Genomic DNA, 20,763 nt, shown 5'->3' on the forward strand with positions numbered 1-20,763 from the left:
TAGGGGCTGGGGCTGGGGCTGGGGACATAGCGGGAGCGCAGCCACCGGAGGGTGAGTGGCCCCTTAAACGCCGCCCACGTGGGCACCCCGCTCACCCCACCCGAGTCCTAGGAAGTTAAACGTAAAAGGGCTGGGAGCGAAAGACGCCGCGTGTTCTAGCAGGGACGGCCGAGGGCCCCCCCACCCCGTGCCGAGGGCGGCCGTCCCTCTGGGGGCAGACCCCGTGGGTTCACGTGGGCGCGCCTGCTGGGTGGGGTGGGGGTGAGGGTAACCTTGAGCCCCGCCTCTTCACCTGTAAACTGAGAGAGACCGCGTCACATGACACCGTCATGAATAGAGCCCTGAGCACAGCGCCCGGCACGTGGCGAGTGTGCGGCAAATGCCCCTCCACACTCGTCCTTCGCTGACCAAGCCCCGGGCACACGGGGGCCGGGGGGCGGGGGAGGGCAGGAGCTTCCTGCCGCCTGGTGCCGCTGCAGGTTGAGTGGGGTGTGTCCTGGGCTTCGATGGCCTCCGTCACGGGCTCGCCCTGCTGGATGTGCGGCTCTCCGTCCTGCCGCCGTGCTTACTACAGGGCTGCTCCCTGGGCCTCTGTGTTCCCCCGGGACCCTCCGAGGATGAGGTGCGTGCCTGGGGCACGTCCCTCGCTGGGGCCGACGTGAGGCGGCCTGGCCAGGCGCTCAGGACAAGGGGGTCATGTGCTCCCGCTCCCAGCCATCAAAGGCTCTTCACTGTGTCAATCAGTACACTCGGGATGCTGCCTGCCAGTGCCCTCCGGCCTGTCACGAGCCTGGAGTGGGCGGCCGGGCGCGGGGGCGGGGAGCTCGGGCAGGCATGGGGACCGTTCGGGAGAGCGTTGTCACGGCGGGGGCTGTGTGGCAGGCGTGTGCCAGGGCAGTTCGGGCAGCCGCCGCTCAGAGCCCCGATTCCCTTGTATGTGACACTGGTGTCAGCCCTGTCTTTGGGGCTGGGGTGTGGTTTGAGCGAGGGGATCACGCACGAAAAGCCTGGTGTTGGGCACAGGCGGGACCTCGGCGAAGGGCAGCTGTCACTTGTAGTAAAGAACAGAGCGAACGTGGGTCCCCTGGGATGTGCATCACGCCACGGGACGCGGCACCGTCTGGCCCCCCGTTCTCTGCCACTGCTGTGTTTCCCGGGCAGAGCTTCTGGGAGCCAGGGTGTGCGACGCGCTCGTCCAGGCCCTTCCCGGCACACGCCGGGCCGCTCTGCTGGTCCAGGAGACCCAGCTGGGGTTTGGGGGTGCTGGTGTCCAGATGCTGTACCTCCCTGATCCCCTTGGGGACACGCGCAAGCCCCTGGCCCAGACGCCGCCTCGGTCCCCAGGCCAGTGGCCCTGCTCCCTTTAACGTCCTCTGGTGGGCCACAAGCACCCTGCCTCCCAGCAAAGGCAAGAGGGGCCCGGGAGCGTCTTCGGGAGACTGGGCGTCCTCGCCAAGGCTCCGCAGGTCCAGAGGCTTCGGGAGCAGGCGCGTGGCAGAGGGACGTCGTGTGACGCTTTCAGTCAAACGTCACTTGCTTCCACAAACAAGATGAGTGAAAATGAGGCACGCAGCACGGGGTCCTCAGTGCGGCCTGGCTCGAGAGGCGAGGTCCTAGCGCCCCCGGGCTCAGCCCCTCTAACGGGGGGAGAAGCCGCTGGCCCTGGCCCCCTCGACGGCGTGGGGCTGGAGAGGCCCGGCGTCGGGACGGATCCAGTGTGCAGCCCCCACCCCGCCCCCGCCCCCGCCCGGGCCCCCCAGAGAGGCGCCGCCCCCACTCACGTCGTTGAAGTGCTTGGTGGTCTTCATGATGTGCGGTGTCCTCTCGTTCTTCTCCAGCTTCATCCAGCCTTGTCCGAAGAACTCCCTGCAGCGAGGGGGCAGTGGGGCGGCCGCCTGACCTCGCTGATCTGAGGCCGTCACCCCCCGAGCCCCGCCGTCACCCCTGGAGCCCCGCCGTCACCCTCGGGAGCCCCGCCGTCACCCCCGGAGCCCCCGCCATCACTTACTCGTAGGGGATCCTCCTGAAGACCAGGTGGTCCAGCAGAGTCAGCTGCTCGGCGATCTCCAGGGCCGAGTGGCTTTCAAAGGGCTCGGCCTTCACGCCTGCAGCCTGCGGGGAGGAAGGCCCGAGTTAGGCCCACGGATCCGCCCGGCTCTCTGGGCCGCCTCTCCGGGGCAGGTGGATGGCGGTCACTGGGGGCAGTCCTTCCTGGCGGTCCGGACGAGGGGACGTGAGGGGACCAGGGAGCCGGAGCCACCATGTGTCACAGCCCTGGGCCAGTGCTGCAGGCCTGGGCCTCGTTTAGTCATCACTCACCCTGCAAAGGAGCAGCTGTCACCCACAGTGATTAAATGACCATGGGGCTCCAGGGTTAATGGCTGGGGCCGGAGCCCAGCCTTCTGACTGCCTGGTCCGCGTGAGGTCTATAAAAGTCCCCTTTAAAGTCAGGAGTGGATGTGGACTCACGAGGGTGGCCACATCCTGGGACACGGTTCCTGCCCCGTGCCCAGAGGACAGTGCTGGTCTGAGTCCAGGGCCACTGTGTTCCCGGCCCAGGGTCACCCGTGGTGGCCAGCTTTGTTAAAGGTGTCCCCCACCAGCATCCCTGGACTAGGGTAAGGCCTCAGGACACAGCAGCTGGGGACCGAGGTCCCCATGGCAGGGATTCTATAGGCGGTGGACGTGGGGAGGCCTCACAGGGGGTCTGTTGGATCCGGGAGGGGCTGGAGGGAGCTGGAGGGAAGGGGCATGGGGATGACTGTGCCGGTCTGGGCGGAGCCTGTGCCCACCGAGGATGAGTCAGAAAGAGCGACCCCCACCCCAGGCCGCCCAGGCACGCGGCGGGACAGGCAGCTCCTGCCCAGAAGTCCCAGCCAAGCCAAGAGCAGACAGCAACCCATCTGCAGTGCTCACAGGGAAATGGGGTCCCCCGTACCAGGGGAGCAAGCTGTCCCTCCTCGATGGTGTCCCTTCCACCTCCTAGCAAATAGTCCTGAGGTCTGCACTGCCAGGTCCTCGCTAGACCCCGGAGCTAGGAGGCCCCTGGCTTCCTGGAGCCGCCGTCACAGACCGGGGCACAGGGACAGAGTGTAGCATAGTGGGAGGAGGGGCCGTGTGCACGTGTGTGTGTGTGAGGCGGGGCGTCTGTGCATCGCCCCACAGTCACCCGGTCAAGAACAGCCGTGCAGAAGCCCCAGGGCAGGCGCATGGCTGTGGGGACACCGACCCATGGGAGCGACAGCTCTCAGGAAGGCCATGGGGACCAGGGGTGAGGGTGTGATGCGTGTTTCACGGGTGAGGAGCCCCAGCCTCGGAAGCAGGTGCAGGCAGGAGCGCAGCTCAGCCACATTCACTCCGTCAGGGCCTAGGACCCAGGAGAGGCCTGGGGGCCGGCGGGACGCGGGCGGGGGCGACCGTACTGGGTGAGGGGGTCCTCGGGCCCTGGGAAGGACGGGCCTGGCTCACCATCTGCATGATCTCCTCCAGTGTGGTCTGGTTGTCACCTGGGTCCTCCTGTGTCAGCGTCCTGGGGATGGGGAGGCACAGTGAGCCATGCGGCCTGTACTGCACCCCACCTCTGGGGCAGCCCCCCAATCCTCCTTCAGCAGAGCGCCCTGCAGCCCCCCTGCCCCCCCCCGCCTGTGTCTGTGCTCTGCTCTCTCCTTTCGTGGGAACCCCTCCCCATTCTTCCCTGCTGACTTCCTGATGGTCCGTCCTCGGCTCTCCGGCCTCCCGCTGGGTGAGGGCCCCTCCTGTGGTCTCACCCCAGCCTCCCCACGTCTGTACCTGGCCCTTGCTAGACACAGGCCAGCGGCCCTTGAGGGCAGGGTGACATGAACGGAGCCAGGCCAGGGGTGGGGACAGGGGACTGCAGCCTGTTCTGCACTGCACCCCAGGCAGCTCCCTAACTGGATGGCTTTGATCGTAAGCTCCAGGGAGGGCAGCGAGAGACGCTGGGGGCCCCGGGGGGCTGACCGTGCGTGGACACGCGTGCGGTGTGGTGGGGGAGGCCTGAAGGAGATTGAAGGACAGAGCCTGGGGACCGAGGGGCTGTGGCACGGGCCTGGGGCGGGAGGGTCAACGGGAAGGTCTGGCTGCAAGTCTGGGTCAGAGACAGGATGCAGGGCGGGCGGGAAGCGAGGGGGGGAGGCCGGCTCTGGGTCCCGCAGCCAGTGGGAGCGGCGGGTGCGTGTGCGCCTGTGCCCAGCCTGCGCCGAGCGGCCCGCAGAACTCTCTGGAATGATGCAACACCGTCTGTCTGTGCTGCCCAGCACGGAGCCACGAGCCCGTGTGGTTTGTGTGACTGAGAAACTGAATTTTAAATTTTCCTAAAATTTAGTTGGGGGTTCAGAGCCCTGTGTCGCGGTGCTACCACACGGGACGGCGCAGGCGTTGGCAGGCGTGGACGTGGATGGAGCAGCGGGCAGTGTTCTTGCCTCCAGGGGTCAGGGCCTGATGGCGGGGGAGGGGAGGGGACACACGGCCCGGCAGCTCCAGAGCCCGGCGGCACGGGGGGCGACGGCCGCCCTGCACACCTGCCCGAGGCCCGTCACGCGCACGGCAGTGGGGACAGACCCCTGTCCCACCGGCGGGGCTGCCGTACCTGATGATGTTGGCCGCAGCCTTCCGCTCCTGGGTCAGGAGCTCAGGGTCGTGCATGACCTCCTCCAGGAAGCCGATCACCTTGCACTTGAGCTCATCGTTGGTCTCAAAGTCCTGCAAGGTGTGATGGTGGCTCTGGCTACTGTGCCGAGGCTGCCCTGTGGGTCCCAGCCGAGGCCAGAGGAGGCTGCCCCCTCATGACGGGGCCCCAGCGGGCCTGGGACCCTCAGGTAAAAGGCCCTGGGTGAGACCAGGGACTGGCGCCGAGTTGGCTGCACCCTAGGCCCGGGCTCTGGGAGGCTCGGCTGTGCTTTGCACCCCTGCTGCAGAGAGCTGGCGAGACGGGGGCCCTGTCCCGGGGAGTGTCCTTGGTCCCCCGGGCTCTGCGACGTCGGGCAGCACGCCCGGGCTCCTCCCTCCCGCTCTGCCGCCGTCTGGTTCCCGCGGCAGTGCCCGCCGGTCCCCAGAGGCCGCCGGGCCTCCCACCCACCTGAGAGTGCTTGGAGACCCAGTGGCGCAGCACGTTGAGGACGCGGTTGGTGGCCGCCCGGCGGATCACGAACTCCTTGTCCCCGTTCCTCTGGTCGGCGGGGAAGCCTGGGGCAGCGTGGCACACAGGACGCAGGACCATGAAGACGAGGGACAGCTCGCCCTCACCTCAGCTCAGCGCTGGGTCTGGGCGAGCCGGGTTGTCCCTCAGGGCTGCGGGGCGGGGCTGCAGTGGGTGATAACGGGCTGGACATGCAGCCTGGGCGCTGGCCAGGGGGCCTGGACGCCTGACGGCCCAGTGGACACAGTCCCCACCCCCACCTCGACCAGCCTGCACCTTTTAGGGGCTGCCGGAGGGTCTGAGCAGAACCCGTGTGTGGACGGGGAGGAGGGCGATCGGGCCCCACGGGCAGGACTTGAGGATGGGTACAAGTGTGCCCGCAGCACAGGGCCCGGTGGGAGGGAGGGGGCTCCAGGTGGAGGGTCAGCACCGGCCAGGCCTGGAGCAGCCAGAGCGGGCGGGATCCTGGGGTCATGCGTCTTTGCGGCCTCGCACCCGGGCTGACCTCAGGGCTGTCGCGAGTGGAGACCCCACACACCTGCGCTGGCCAGGGACATCCTCCGGTACTTCTCCTTGTTTGGGGTGCCCTCGTTGGCGCCTGCAGTCGCTATGGCAAAGGCGGAGGCTGCCGACAGGGCGCTTCGGTTATTGTCCAGCTCGCGACAGGAGGTCATGACGACCCCGTTATTGTAGGAGAAGAGCGGGAACTCTGGAGAGGAAGGAGCCACCTTCAGCCTTTTCTGTCCCAGCCCCCGGGCTGCGAGGAAACCAGCGTTCCAGACGGGGGACAGGCGGTGCTGCCGGCGGGGTCTGTCACCTGCCCCTGCTTGCCACCCGCGGGGCGGCCTCGGGAGGGAAAGCCCCTGCCTCCCTCCTGTTTCTGAAGAAAGGCTCCAGCCACCCCTTCCGTCTGTCGTTTCAGAGGACGGTCACCTCTTAGCCCAGCTGGACACAGGCCGCCTGCAGGACAGCCGTCATCTTCTCCCCCTTGGCGTCCATTCGGAACGAGCTCGTCACCTGTGCCGAGGCTCCCGGGCCTGGCGGGGCACAGAGCCCTGCACGCCGAGCCCTCCCTTGCTAGCTGTGGGGCCCTGGGTCAGCTCCATAACCCAGGTCTCAGTAACTCTGGGGTAAGTCGGGCATCGACACGTGCTTCAAAGGGTCAGAGTGGAGATGGCAGGATGGAGGAACTTGGGGCCATGCAGAGCTCTGCGGCCGCTGTAGGGTAGCAAGGCAGGGTCGGACAGTTGTCAGTGACAACTCTGGATAGCCGTAGGGCAGGGTCGGACAGAAACCTTCAGCCTCCTAGGTCTGGAGAGCGGTCCGCACCCGGACAAAGTGACAGCACCTCAGCTCTGAGGAGCGAACGATGCACTTTAACGACCCAGCCTACTTTGGGGCGACCTTCCGGCCCTGGGCGAGATCAGCTCCATGCATGTGAGAAGGTGTGTGTGCCCGTCACGCGTGTGCCTGTCACGCGTGCGTCCAGGCCGCATCTCTGAGCTGGGTGACCTGTTATTTACGGGGTGTCTTCAGAAGGCCTGGGAGTTGGGGAGCTGGGGATTCAGCTGCATCTCGTGCTGTGTGGGGGCAGGAGCTCGAGAGGGTGGGGGTGGCAGGGAGTCCCTCGCCGGCTCCCACCTCGCCTTCGCGCCTCCCAGAGCCCTGTGTGCGGGGAGGTGCTTGAGGGGAGCTGGAACCCAGAAGGCTCCCCGAGGACCCTCAGGAGGGTGGACATCCCCACAGCCGTCAGTCTTTTCCTTTGGTTTAAAATGGGGACGAGGCCGCCAGGAGCCCGACACGGAGCGGGAGCTCAGGAAGCACCTCTGGACCCAGGAGTCCAGAGTGAGCCCGGCCTTCCCGCCCCCGGCATCGGGCGGGGCGCGAGTCCCGTCCGGGGCCTGGCGGGACGTTGCCGAGCGGAAGAGGGGGACCCACCCACGCAGTGCTGCAGCCCCACGGCCACCCAGGTTCGTGGGGTGTGGCGCAGTTCCCGCAGCGAGGGGTCGGAAGGACGCGGCAGAAGGGTGACGCCCCCGCCCCTCCTCGCAGCTCGGGGGGCTGCCCTCGCCCCGCCGGGGCCTCACGTACCTGAGGGGCTTCTGCTCTTGACGGACTTCGGCGTCGTCGGGGACTTGGAGGGCGACGTTTCTGTGTCGCCGTCGTCACTCTGGTTGTCATCGGTGTCTGACTCTTCCCTCACGGAGACATCAGAGCCTGCGGGGGAGGAGGTCATGGGATGGTGCTCAAATGGTCACCGATGTCTAGATTCAGGTCTGTAAGTTATTGGTGCAAAACAGGGCACGTGTAGGACATGCCCGTGGAGCAGACGAAGCTCGACAGCTTTATGCGGCCCCGCCAGCCCTGGCAGGCGTCCACGCTCCCGTGTCTGGTCCAGCTCCCGAGCCACACCGTGAATGTGGGCGGGAGCTAGGACCTGGTGAGTGGGGCCCGGCCAGTGTCCGCGCAGAGATGGACGAGCCCGGGGGTGCGGGAGGGCCCGGCTGTCACATGGCGGCCTCTCTGCCCTGCCCAGGCCCTGCACAGCCATCACGGTCTGCCTGGGACCCCAGGCTTCCCTCCTGCCCCACGGGAGCCATAGCGGGCCCATCAGCCGTGTCCACTCACTCTGCTTGCTGGGGGCCGAGGGGTCCTCCGGCTTCTCGCTGGTCGTGTCCCCCTCGTCTGTGATCTTGTTGGGAAAGCCGCCGGACACGTAGAGCTTGCTGGTGTCCAGGGTGGCCTTGCTGAAGGGCGACATGGCCGAATACACGCCGGTATAGCCGTTGGAGCTGCAGCCCAGGGCGGCCAGGTCCAGGGCCTTGCCGCCTGTGATGATGGGGATGTTGAGGGAGAGCTTCCGCCGGCGGCTGGGCGAGGACGTCTTGGTGATGGACAGCGGAGGCGGTGAGGAGAACTTGCGGGTGGCACGCGGGGACTTCGGGGGGTCGCCGTACAGGAGCTTGTTGTTCTGGCCGCTGGCGAACAAGAGCTCCAGCGACCTGTGTGGGGCGCGGGGGCCGAGAAGGACAGGTCAGCGCGGCCTGACCGCCGGGCCGACCGCCGGCCCAGGCCTGGGGTCCCGTCTGCTGGGAAGGGGGGGCGGCCAGCTGGGCGCCGGGAAGGGTCTGGGCTGGTTTTCAGGGTCACTCCTGCCCACTCAGGGCCTTGCCTTGGGAAGCCGACCGCCGTGAGGCCCGAGCAGCGAGTGCCAGGCTGGCAGGGGCGCGGGGTCGGGCGGTCACGCTCTGGCAGGCGGGAGGAGGGGCGGCTCGAGCCCCTGGGCCCCCCGGACCCTCTCCTGCCTTGGGACCAGCCTGTCCTCCCTGTGGCCCTGGGAGGCGGTGATGCTGGGCTCTGGCACTGCGTCCACCACTGTTGCCCGCGCTCAGGGGTGGGCACAGGCGGGCTCACTGAGGCCCTGGGGCCACCTCTTGTCCCTTCTGGGCCCTGGACAGCCCCCTCAAGACCCCAGTGGCCTGCACGTGCCGTAGCGCCTTGGGCATGCCCGAAGAGCTGGGCGCGGCTCCGCAGAGAAGGGGAGACGCTCTCTGTGCCCCTCCCTCCCTCCCTCCCTTTCGTCTTAGATGGGAAGGTGGGGGGCAGGGGTGGGTCCCCTACTGCCAGAGAGCTGAGAGCTCAGGCAGGGGAGGACATCGGGGTGCGTGCCCCACCCCGGAGCCTGCGGGTCAGGAGGCGCCGTCCCTACCCCTGGGGTGGCCTGCAGCCCCAGCTCGGGGCCCAGCCTGCGCCCGGGCCGTGGGCCGCCCACCTGGCGGGGATGGCGCTGATCGGCTTCCTGTAGATGGTGATGAGCTTGTCCAGCACCACGACGGCCGTGGTGAAGACGCGGTAGGAGTGCAGGAAGGTGTTGAGGAAGTCGATGCTCAGGAAGCGCAGGTCCGTCAGCCGCTCCAGCAGCCGGCCCACGCTGGCGTAGCGGATCTGCAGCACCTTGCAGGAGTTCATGGTCTTGCTGAAGCGGATGTCCACGTCGTCGCAGTACAGAGACGCGTCGGACCTGCGGGGAGGCCGGGCTGACTGGGGGCTGCGGGCTCCGAGCCCGTGGCCGGAGGGCCCGGTGGGCTTGTTACGGGGACGAGGACCGCTTTGTGGGGTGCGGGGGGGCCCTGGGCGAGAACGGCTGCATTCTCCCCCCAACATCCTGAAAACCTGGTGTCACAAAACTCCTAGAGACACTGGAAAAAAGAGAACGAACTTCGAAATCATGGGCTGCCGAGTTCGCGAGGCTTAAGGGACGCCCGTTCACACAAACGTGGGGACGAGAACTGGAAACGCCCCCGCTGTCCGTGCGTGGGCGCTGCTGCCCACCAAGCAGTGACACGCGCCAGGACGCACCTTCGCAACAGCGTGCTGCGTGCAGGGCCCGTCACAAAGCCCACACGTCGGACGCTCCGTTTACGTGAAGCGGCCAGGCCAGGCCAGGCCCCAGGCCCCGTTGCCGGGGCGGGGAGAGCAGGGACTGGAACTGACCGCCAGTACGCGGGCCTCTTCCCGGGTGACGGGAGCGCACTCCGGAACTAGGCCGTGGTGGCGGTGGCACCGTGAATGCCCTACGATGCAGCCCTGCGCGAGCGGCCCCCGCGTGCGGCAGGCGGCGGCCAGCCGGGGAGAAGCCTGTGCCGGCCACGGGCCCAGAGCTGGGCCAGCAGAACGCCCAGGGGCCCAGGAAGCCTGCGTTTTCCACGTGTTCTCATTTTGCGACGAGAAAAGGAAAAACTGTCATCGTAAAAATAGAAAAGGCTGAAGGGCCATTCCTGTTGTACCCTAAGCCGCCTAATACAGAAATCCACGAAGCCGAAGCCAACATCCCAGCAGACGCTGACTCAAAACGAACACCCAGAAGATGGAAGCCGGGTCCCCGAGCCCAGCACTGCCCGGCCCACCGTCCCTGTCCCTGCCGTCACCGCGGGGCGCTCAGCGGCCTGGGCAACATGAGGTCAGGGGCGCTTACTTGATCATCTGCGGCACCGTGACCTTGGAATTTTCCTCAAAGGCGTTCATCATGAGCCCGTTGCATCGGATGTTGTCCACGCACTGCGGCCAGAGAGGGGGGCCCGGGGTCAGCGCCTCGGCCCCGACTCGGGACCCGGGCCCGGCAGGGGCTCTGCCCAGCGAGCGGGGCCTGTGCCTCGCTGGACACGGGGCCTGGCACGGCACGGTCAGGGCACAGAGCCCTGTGGGCCTCCGTCCTCACTCTGCAAGCTCTGCTGCTCCCACACCCGTGGGGTGGGGCACGCAGACTGTTCTGTGCCCCCGACGGCCTGGACATCTGCTGAAATGCAGGCCCCCAGGTCCCCGCCGCAGATTCACATCTAGTAAGTCTGTGGAGACTGTGGGGGGGCGGGGGCAGGAGGAGCTCAGGGCTCTGGACTTTTAAGAGTCACCACAGAGGACGATCCCGGTGCAAGGGGTTCCTAGACCCTTCTCTGTAGGTAGCCGAGGACCCCTTCCTGCCGGCCGGATGGGGTAGCCGCATTCAGCCCTGGTGGGCGCTGTGCCTGGTAACACGGCCCCTTGTCCACTCGAACCCTGCAGCGGCCCCAGGCCCTCAGCCAGCTCAGGCCCGAGGGGACCACAGGCTTGCGGGAACACGGACGCTGCTCACCTGGCTGATGTCACTGGTCCACGCTGCCTTCTCCTGTCTGGACGAGGCCACGAGGGTGACCGTGAAGGGCGGCGAGTCCTTCGGCTCCACCCCGATCTTAAAATCCAGGCGGTCCATGTCTTGGCCGGACCCTTTGGCTTCCAGTTGCAAAACATGGAGGTAGCAGAGTGGGCGAGGGCGGCTTCTGAGCTAGAAACCACTGCAGTGGTCCCCCCCTCAACCCCCTGCCGCCGGGGAGGCAGCGCTGGCCCCTGGCTATTTCCAGAACGTTTCTTTTTCCCTAGGTGAGGACCCCCCACTTCGTGACGGGAGGACCGAGGCCTGCGGCCCAGAAGCAGCTTGCAGCCACGCAGGGCCAGTGGAGGGGGGGACTTTGTGGACCACGGCGCGGGAGAGGGGCCGCCACACGGCAGCGTCCTCCCTGCTCCTCGGCCAAGACCGTGCCTGGGGACACACAGCCCTGGGGCGAGCGAGCGTGCGCACTTGTCCGAGCAGCTCCCACACCCACCTTCCTCCTCCGTGCTCTCCGCGTCCTCCAGCAAGGTGCAGTCGATGAGGGACACCACGCCGTTCTGAGAAAGAGCAGGCGGCCTGAGCCGGGGCCCTGCGGGTGCGGGGGTCCCAGCGCGTGCGGGGGGCGGGGCTTTGACGGTGCGTGCGCACGTGTGCTATGCTCCGGGTGGGTGTTTATATAAGGAGCCCAATGGGTCCCGCAAGACTGTGTTGGAGGGGGCCTTCCCGAGTGGGGGGGCGGTCAGCTGGGGGCGTGGCCTCTTCCTGCCCCCCCGCAGCGGCATCGCCTAAATCACAGAAGTCCGAAGTCCCCCGTTACCAACAGGGAAGCAGGCCAATGTCACGGACCCGTGGCAGGCGTCGTTCTGACTTTACAGTGAAGACGTGAAATCAGGGAGTGGTGTCTCGCCCTAAGGTCACTGGCAGGTCTGGGCGGAGCCTCAGGGGCCTGATCCCAGCCCAGGGCAGCCACTGGTTTTCAGTTTGTAGGACTATCTGGAAAATGCCTCCCATTCCTGGGTGTTTGAGCCTCTCTTGGTCCCTTGGTACCAAGTGAGAGTAACCAAAGGCTGGATACCCCTCCCTTCAAAAGGTGACGCCCACATCCCTTCCTCTTTGGAGCGTGCCCCGGATTTGGGGACCTGCTTTTCATTACAAGAAGAAAGCATAAGTGAGGGTGTCTGACTTTGGGGACTGCAGCATCCTGCTGGCTCTCTTGTCTCTCGGTCACTGGTCCTGGGGGAGCCAGCTGCCATGCCATGAGGACAGGTCAGTGAATGAGGCGCCGAGTGGATCGCCACAGTGGACACGAATCCTCAGCCCCAGTCACACTTACAGGTGACACAGCCTAGCACTGTCATGTCTGCAGCCTCCTAAGGGGTCCTGAGCCCCGTCACTCCTAATACTACGACCCACAGAAACCTAGACAACAAACGTTTGTCTTAAGCCACCACATCTGGGGATAACTTGCCATGCAGGGACAGATAAGGCATATGATAACTAGTGACCGTAGGGACCCGGCCACGGGCAGATCTGTATTTAAAAACGTTTGCAGGGCAGGCTGCCCCATGGGGGGCAGCCGGGCCCAGATTCTGCTTTTGCGTCTCGTTCTGCTCATTGGTTTTGCCCCCCAGGCCTTGCTGGGCCTTCGCTGCCCAGCGGTCAGTGGGCTGGAAACCTTGGAAGCCCCATCTAGCTCTGCCGTTCTCTTCCAGCCAAGTCCAAACATTCTCGGGTCGTTTTAAACCTCGGGGGTCGGCAGCGTGCCCGTTGGAAGGGACGGAATGGTGTTCGATGTCCAGGGACAGTATTTCAAGAGAAGTGCTTTGAATTCTAGCTTATGGCTTGAGAGCACAGACTCTGGCTGCAGTCCCAGGTCTGCCTCCGAGATGTCTGCTTCTCGCCGGCTCCCCCATGTCTGTTCCCTCACCCACAAAATAGGGAAAGGAACAGCACGTGCCTCAGCCGGTAGTCGCCGGAATTAAATACACATGCCGTCTGGCATAGCGCCCGGCCCATGATCATCGCTGTGCAGAAGCCTGATGTTACTGCTGCAAGGTCATTATTACGCCACCAAGACCGACAGCGATGTTGTCCATTGAGCAGCTGCCCTGTACGGGCACCGGCTCTGCGCTTTGCAGGCACCCCCTTGCTGAATCCTCTCAGCCCTCCTCGGAAGGGGTTCTCACCCCATTCTGCGGATGAGTGAACTGAGGCCGGGCGAGGTCGTGGGACCGTATGAGGTCACCCATGGTGTGTGGCGGTGCTGTCTTCCACAGTTCGCTGTGAGGGTTTAAAACTCAGCCTCCACCCCAAACCGGGTCAGGGAACACGCATACACGAAAGAGCATGTGCTTCTGGGCTTTCAGGCAGGAGGCTGTCCTCAGACTCCCGCCCCAGGGCACAGTCCCCCGGCCTGGACGAGGCCGTCACAGCAGACTGCAGAGCTAATCAACAAGGAAGCTTTCCTTGATGCGGAGCGTGGCCGAAATCAGTGTTCGATGTTTGTAAATTAATTTCTCGTGTGCAGCCAATCCGTGACTTCGTCGACACATTAACATGAGCAGCGCATTCCCTGAAGCCCGACCTCCGAGCTCTGCGGGTGACGGGCCAGGCACCCCGCATCTGGGAGAGGGGATCCTTGATGCGCTGGCCGAAGTCAGGGAGCTTCTGGCCCTGCCCGCCACCCTCGCTCAGCTTTGAAATCGCGGAGGCCAGTTTCTGTGGGGACGGACACGGCGCTGGGGAGCCTGCAGCTTATCAGGTGCTCCCTGCTGCCGAGGGGGTCTGCACCTGTGAGGACAGTCACCCCTATTACAGGCGCGGGTCCGAGCTGTGCACAGCGAGGACCTTCCTGGGGTCACACATGCGTGAGACGGACGAGGTCCTGAGCTCAGAGCAGTGGACGAGCAATGTGCTGAGCGGGGAGCAGCGGACTCCGACAGGCGCCGCGTGGCAGGCCGAGGGGACGCAGGGGGCCCTGGGCCTCGCGGTGCCTGCGGCCCCGCCTCTTGGGCGGTCGGGTAGCGGGGCCCCTGCAGGGCTGCGGGGTCCGGGGCGCAGCCGACCTGCGCGGTGAGCGCGGGAGGGCGCGGCGGGTCAGCGCGCGCCGTCCTCCGCCCCCCGCGCACGCAGGCCACGTGCGCGCGCGCCACGCACGCCACAGGTACGCGCGCGTCACAGCGCGCCACAGGCCGCGCACGCACGCCACACGCACGCGCGCCACAGGCCGCGCGCGGCTCGCAGGCGCTCGTCTGGCCCCCAGCCCGGCACCCGGCTGCGGGCGCCCTGCGGGTCTTGACGGTCACCATCCCACCGCCCGTCATCCTCCATCCTCCAGCAGAACACCGCCATCCTGGCCACAGGCCGGGCGGGCGCGTCCCCGACACCCCTCCCACCCCGCGCCCTGGGCGGGGCCCGCTCTGAGCCCCGCCCCCGGCCCCGCCCCCACCCACCTTGGTCAGGTGCAGCTTCCCGCCCGAGCCCCGGGTGCAGATGATGAGGTGCTTGGAGAACAGGAAGCACTGCCGCTCGCCCTCCTTCTTCAGGGACAGCGACCCCAGCCGCCCCCGGGTGATCTTGCCCTTCTCGGACATGGGCACCTGGATGAGGGAGCCTGCGGGCGGACAGGGAGAGACCCCGAGTGGCCCGTCTCCAGGGCGAACCTCCGCCTCTGAGGTCGGCTGTGGGACTGACGTACGGACAAGGTGATCCTAGTTCCTCGTGGCAAGCGCGCACTGGGATGTGTCCCCCCAGCCCCTCCTCAAGGTGTGGGGGTGACCAGAGGGGCTCCGTGCAGGGCCCCTCGATCTCTCAGACAGGTGGGGAGCCCCAAGCACATGGCCCCGTGGTGAGAATGCAACCGGCAGTGTCTTCGGTGTCAGGAGGCTGGACAGCGGGGGGCACCCGCGGCCACGGAGCAGCCACGGTCAGTCAGGCACTTCCCCGCAGACCCTCCATCCTCAGCACTTCCCTAGGAAGTCGCCGCCCACAGAGCAGGTGCATGTGAGGGACCCACTTGCCCGCGTGAAGGGTGACATGTCCTCACCCTTCACACGTCTGCCTGTGCACTGCTCACCCTTCCGGACCCGCCGCCAGCGCCGCCTCCTCCGCAAGCCCTGCCGTTCTCCCTGGTCCCACCCCGGCCACCACCCTGCCTCCTGCCCTTGCTGCCTGGAGCTCTTTCCCGCGTTTGTCTCTCCGCGTGACTCTCCCTGAATAGTCCGCTCCTGGGGCAAGGGTCTATCGTCTGGGTGTCCCTGGGCCCCTCGTTGGCCCGGCGTCAGCACTGGCTGTGTGACTGGACACTGCCAGGCCCCAGTGTGACCTCCAGGTCCAGCCTAGCTCCTCAGCAGGGGAGGAATGGCTTTGGTTTGGGCCCCAGAGCAGATTCCTGTCAGTGCCCACCCCAGGACAGCTCATTCCTCCGGCCGCTTCCAGCGGGGGCGGGCCCGGTGCAGCTCCCGGGAGTTGGAGGACAGGCGAGGGTGGCTCTGGGAGCAGGTCACAGGGTGGGCCTGTGGTCACAGGGCCACACAAAGGGCCTGTGAAGGAACTCCAACTCGATGGCCCCCTCACTATGGGCGGCAGAGGCTGGAGGCAGCCGCAGGGCCAGCGGGAGGGGCTGACAAGGTTTCCTCTAGTCACATGGTCCCAAGGCCAGACAGAAGGCACCCGGGGTCCACTCTGAAGTAGGGTCACCTCCGGGGCATGCATGCAGAAGCCAAGAACGTGGGCTGTGAACGAGGTGACCTTCAAACATATTGCAGCTGTCATGTCCCCGAGTTGGCAGTTAGCCCCTCGGCCACAGAGATACTCTGGCCACCCGTCCATACTGCTCCCTAGTGACCAGAATCTGAGGGCAGTGGGAAACTTCCTCCCAGAAGAAGCGCTACGGTCACACCTCCCAAGGGGCCATGGTGATGCACAAAAGACAAGGGATGGACCCACGCTGACTTCCTCTCAGACGCTGGAAACGCTTGTGATTGCCAAGGCCATCGGTACATGTTCTCTCCCTCTGCCCCATGCTGTCCCAAAAAGGACGTGTCCCTGTTCACCGGGACATACAATAGACAACCAAGGGCGTCTGGAAGGACCCCGTTTACAAGCAGAGGGACGGGAACCGAGTATCTGCATCTATACACACAGCCATCGACATCTGCTCGGAGCTGTTACGGTCCCCAGCAGACCCTGGTACTGCGGCATCACGCTGGTAGGCGTGGCAGCCACATCAAGTGGCGATGCCCCAAGTGACACCTGCCCCCGCGCCGGGGCTCGCCGAGCGCAGAGGCCGTACCTTGTCTGACGAAGGTCTGACTCGTGTCCAGCAGGATCTCGCACCCCTCGATGATCATGCGCTCGATGGCCAGGTTTTTCCGGATGTTCTCTGTCTCGCTCACCTCGTCGTGCATGATCCTGTGGGGACCGGAAGCGGCACTGTCAGGAGGCCACCGTGCCCAGCGAGCAGGGAATACGTGGGTCCGGCCGGATCTGGAAAGAGCACCTGGCGCCCAGGGTGCTCAGTGACGAATGTGTCGAGAGCAGGCGTGGTCTGACTGCTGGCCGTACGCAGGGCGCTGTACGGCATGATCTCATCTCTCCGACAGCCCAAGTGGGCAGGTGATCTTTTTTCAGAGGGAAAAATGATGGAGGTTGACAGCTGGGAAGCAGGGCTCTAGGATTTACAAGTCTGAACCACGTCAAGCAGAGGTAGCACAGGGAGGAAGACAGAAACACGGGAAACATCCTTCGCTCATTGCTGTGCCCCTCGGCTGGCCACGGGCTGTATCCTACCCATGGAAAACACCAAGTTCACTCCAGCCTCAGGCCTTGGCTGTTTCCTCCCCCCGAACGGCATTATACCGCTGTTTTCTAATGCTGGCTGCGGAATGGCTTGTGGCTGGGGGGCAGGGCCATGCAGGAGAGAAAGGCAACATAGCTAGCCCCAAATACAAAATGCAGAATTCTGCATTCCCACCGAATTCTGCTCAGGGTTACGTCCTGTTTGTCCACCACCTGCCGCCTGCAACACCACGCGTGTCCGCGAGATGGCGCCATTTACCTACGTTTATCGATTCGACGTGGGTGGGCAACTGGACATGGGCGTTATCGACTTTGCTGAGACTTAACGGGCTCCAGGAGTGTTGGGAAAGAAGCGGGTCGTTTTTGGTGGGGAAGCTAGAAGGATATCCCACCTAATTCTGCTCGGGGTTATGTAACTGCTGTCCCCCCCACCCCGAACGCTCCTAATAGTGCCGTTGTGTTAATACTGGCGGAGCAATGGCTTATTGGTGGAGGACCGGGCCACCAGCTGGCTCGGGGAGACTGACTTCAATACCGCGGTAGGTGCTGGCACGTCCAGGGGAGAAAGGCAACATAGCCAGCCCCAAATACAAAATGCAGACTGTCCTGTCTGTCCACCATCGGCCGCCTGCAACACCACGCGTGTCCGCGAGATGGCACCATTTACCTACGGTTTTCGATTCAACATCGGTGGGCAACTGGACATGTGCCTTGCGGACTTTGTTGAGACTTAACGGGCTCCAGGAGTGTTGGGAAAGAAGCGAGTCGTTTTGGGGTGGGGAAGCTAGAAGAATATTTCGCCTAATTCTGCTCAGGGTCTATGTACTTGCTGTTCCCTCCCCCTGAAAGGCATTGTACAGCTGTTTTCTTTTTTTTTTTTTAGGTGAGGCAAACCTTGATTGACCTCACAGATCGCAAGGACCTTGTCAGTTTACAATCCCTTATTTTTTTTATTCTTTTATCTTTTACACCTACTGCACCTGTTCTTCCTAGGTGGTCTCCCATCCAAGTACTAACCAGACTCGACCCTGCTTAGCTTCCAAGATCAGACGGGATTGGGTTCGTACAGCTATTTTCTTAATGCTGTCTGCGCAATGGCTTATTGGTGGAGGATGGGGCCATGCAGCTGGCTCGGGGAGACTGACTTCGATACCTCGGTAGGTTCTGACACGTCCAGGAGAGAAACAAGAAACATAGCTAGCCCTAAACATAAAATACACTCTGTCTTGTTTGTCCGCAATCTGCTGCCTGCAATACCATGCGTGTCCACCAGATGGCACCATTTACCTATGTTTTAGAAACTCGGGAAAAGGCGTCTGAGTTGGCAGTTTTAGGTAAGTACTTTGATGGGTTTCCAGGAGTGTTAGGAAATAAGCGGGTCATTTTTGGTGGGGAAGCTAGAGGATATCCCCCCGGATTCTGCTGAGGGTTATGTAACTGCTGTTTCCTCTCCCCGAACAGCATTATACAGCTGTTTTGTTAATGCTGGCTGGGGAATGGCTTATTGGTGGAGGACGGGGCCATGCAGCTGGCTCGGGGAGACCGACTTCGATACCACGGTAGGTCCTGGCACGTCCAGGAGAGAAAGGCAACAGAGCCAGCCCCAAATACAAAATGCAGACTCTGTCCTGTCTGTCCACCATCTGCCGCCTGCAACACCACGCCTGTCCACGAGATGGCACCATTTACCTACGTTTTAGAAACGGGAAAAAGGGCATTAGCGTTGGCAGCTTTAAGTACTTTGATGGGTTTCCAGGATAGAAGTGGGTCCTTTTTGGTCGAGGGGATCTGAAAAGTACCACACATACTACAAAAAAGCACAAAGCTTCCTATTTGTTTCCTTCCGCCTCAGTCTGTATAACGAGGTCCCCGGGCCGGCCGGCCTCTGTGCGTGGTTTGCAAGGGTGTCTTATAGACACTCCCCATAAAGCCCACTGCGACTTTAGTTGGCACTTGTGACGGACGTAGCTGGCCTGATGCTGAGCAAATCAATCAACCCCTCTTGTCCTCAGTTTCTCCATCTGGATTGTTGATCTGTGGATTGAAAACGTGTCTTCCGTCTGCCTGCCTGTGCTCACACATGATAGCTGCTTGCACAAACAGCGCAATGGTGCTTAGCGATACCGCACAGTCTCTTCACGTCAGTCGTGGTTTTTGGTCATCAGGCTGGGGCATGGACGTGGTCTCGTCCTCAGCAGCCCCAGTTGCCCCTCCCCCTTGCAATGCTCTTGGAGAAGCCCAGGCCTCAGCCCTCTCCCGGAAGGGTGAAGGGGTGTGTTTGAGTTCCCTGGGTGGGGTTCTCCATTTCCGGAAGTAGCCCAAGGCATCTCTCCATTCATCTGGATCGGGAGTGGCCTGGGCGAGTGGAGCTGTGTTTGGTAAACGCGGGGTGATTCTGCAGGGCGGCCCGAGGTTTGCTGTTGGACGTGGGTCACTGCAGCTGCTCAGGCGGGGGCCGGCCCCAGGCTGGGGTTCGTTTTGGGGAGACCCCTGCTGCACACCAGCTGGGGGATGTGGGAGGCAGCACGGTGTCCAGGGCCTGAGCCTCCTGGGGACATGGCTCAGTCACTAGTGAGCCCAGGAGACGGAGGTCAGGAGAGGTGGGGGCAAAGGGCAAGGCAGAGGCGGGGCAGGCCAAGCAGGGGCCTGCTTACTGAGGCCTCCCGTGGGTGCCCAGAGGAAGGGGAAAGGGTGTTGTCATGGAGACAGGTGATCGCTGGGCGCAGGGCCAGGGCAGGTGATCGGGTGGGGGACAGCAAAAGAGCAGGCTGTACACAGGACCCTGGGCGGAAGGGGGTGAGGGACTTTGGGCAAACAGCTTGGCATTCACGTGCCACCTGCGGCCTGCATTGGGACAGGCATCCGGCAGTGACAAGGAGCCTGGCTGCCTCCCAGTCCCAAGTCTCCTTTGGGAAGAGTGTGTAGGATTTGGCTCCCTGGGGCACGTGAGGCCTGGGGTCCTCACCTGCAGTGGTTCGTCTGTGTGCGATCGTGGCCCGACTATGGCCTCAGCCTGGCCCTCCCCGCCACTCCAGCCGGGAGCCAGGGCCTCCCTGGCCGCCCTTGCCAGTCTGAGCCGTTTAGGGCCCTGGGCTGGGCTGGGCTGATCCTCTCTGTGGCTGGTGGCGGCCCAGCTCTGAGCAGCAGACCCAGCTCCTCCCGTGGTGACCCCATGCATGTGGTGACCCCACCCATGGAGGCCCCGGGGCTCAGCTGCGGCTTCCCATCTGGTTTCTGCCTGAAGTCCCTCCCTTCGTGACCTCAGCAGTCTGGGTCTTCAAATGCTGTCTGAACTGATGACAGCGGAAGTCTCCCCTGAACTGCAGACGAAGGCGCCCCCTCCTTAGCCTCAGCCTCTGCTCCGCCATTGTCCATCTCGAGGCCAATAGCCCCCCACGCGCACAGCCCCTGCGGCTGGGTTAATCTCCCCACCTTTTAACGTGCTCGGCCTAAAGCTCGGGGCTCACCCCTGACTCCCCACGTCTGACCCATCAGAAACGCCATCTTCACAACACATCCAGAATCTGAGCCGCTTCCCCGCCTCCCGCCGCCACCGCCTGGTGCAGGCCGCGTCACTGCTGCCCGGGGCGCCCCTGGTCCCCGCTTCTGCCCGTGCAGAGGAAGGTCCGCTGGGCTTCGAGGACGGAGAGAGGCGGGCGAGGGGCCTGGAGTGGGGGCTCATCCCCCACCGACACTGCCCGCGTGGCGGCCTGTCCGCCAGGACCCTTTGGAGCTCCTATGGCCGCAGGCTCGGACGCGGACCCTGCCTGAAGTCACTCCCTTCCCCGACCCCTCTGTCCCGGGCGGCGGGCCACCATGCCGTCGCGCAGGTGCCCCAGCGGGCTGCAGCTGTACATCGGGGGCTCCCAGGCCACACCCCCCCGTGCTATCCCGCGCACCGGCTCGGCCCCCTGGGGCTCCGCATGCGCGGTGGCGCGTCCCACCGGGGCCCGGCCGCTGGCGACGCCCGCGGCTCACCTGGACAGCTCCTCCAGCTTGGACTTGGCGTAGTCCAGGCTGTTGCGCTCCACGTGCTCGTGAGGGGTGTGGGCCAGGAGCTCGTGCAGCGTCAGGATGTACCTGGGGATCTGCAGGGGACAGAGAGACAGAGCGGCGCTGGGGACGGTCCTCCCGCGCCGAGGGCGCCAGCGCGGGGCGGGGCGGG

At 64.5% G+C, this 20,763-nt stretch overlaps 1 protein-coding gene across 1 annotated transcript in view; it reads right to left on the minus strand.

Moving 5' to 3' along the window:
• RASGRF1 (Ras protein specific guanine nucleotide releasing factor 1) overlaps positions 1-20,763 on the minus strand; it is a 57,062-nt gene that overhangs the window by 8,648 nt on the left and 27,651 nt on the right. Inside the window, exons 6-20 of the mRNA XM_011374407.2 lie at positions 20,577-20,686; positions 16,093-16,211; positions 14,252-14,412; positions 11,293-11,356; positions 10,785-10,921; positions 10,131-10,213; positions 8,928-9,176; positions 7,784-8,157; positions 7,247-7,372; positions 5,694-5,864; positions 5,096-5,202; positions 4,607-4,719; positions 3,469-3,529; positions 2,009-2,112; positions 1,782-1,866 (exon numbers count right to left, since the gene is read on the minus strand). Coding sequence (XP_011372709.1) covers positions 1,782-1,866; positions 2,009-2,112; positions 3,469-3,529; positions 4,607-4,719; positions 5,096-5,202; positions 5,694-5,864; positions 7,247-7,372; positions 7,784-8,157; positions 8,928-9,176; positions 10,131-10,213; positions 10,785-10,921; positions 11,293-11,356; positions 14,252-14,412; positions 16,093-16,211; positions 20,577-20,686 — 2,064 coding nt within the window. The remainder of the gene's footprint in view (positions 1-1,781; positions 1,867-2,008; positions 2,113-3,468; positions 3,530-4,606; positions 4,720-5,095; positions 5,203-5,693; positions 5,865-7,246; positions 7,373-7,783; positions 8,158-8,927; positions 9,177-10,130; positions 10,214-10,784; positions 10,922-11,292; positions 11,357-14,251; positions 14,413-16,092; positions 16,212-20,576; positions 20,687-20,763) is intronic.

This window comes from Pteropus vampyrus, unplaced genomic scaffold (genome assembly GCF_000151845.1).
Source record: "Pteropus vampyrus isolate Shadow unplaced genomic scaffold, Pvam_2.0 Scaffold245, whole genome shotgun sequence".
NCBI classification, from domain to species: domain Eukaryota; kingdom Metazoa; phylum Chordata; class Mammalia; order Chiroptera; family Pteropodidae; genus Pteropus; species Pteropus vampyrus.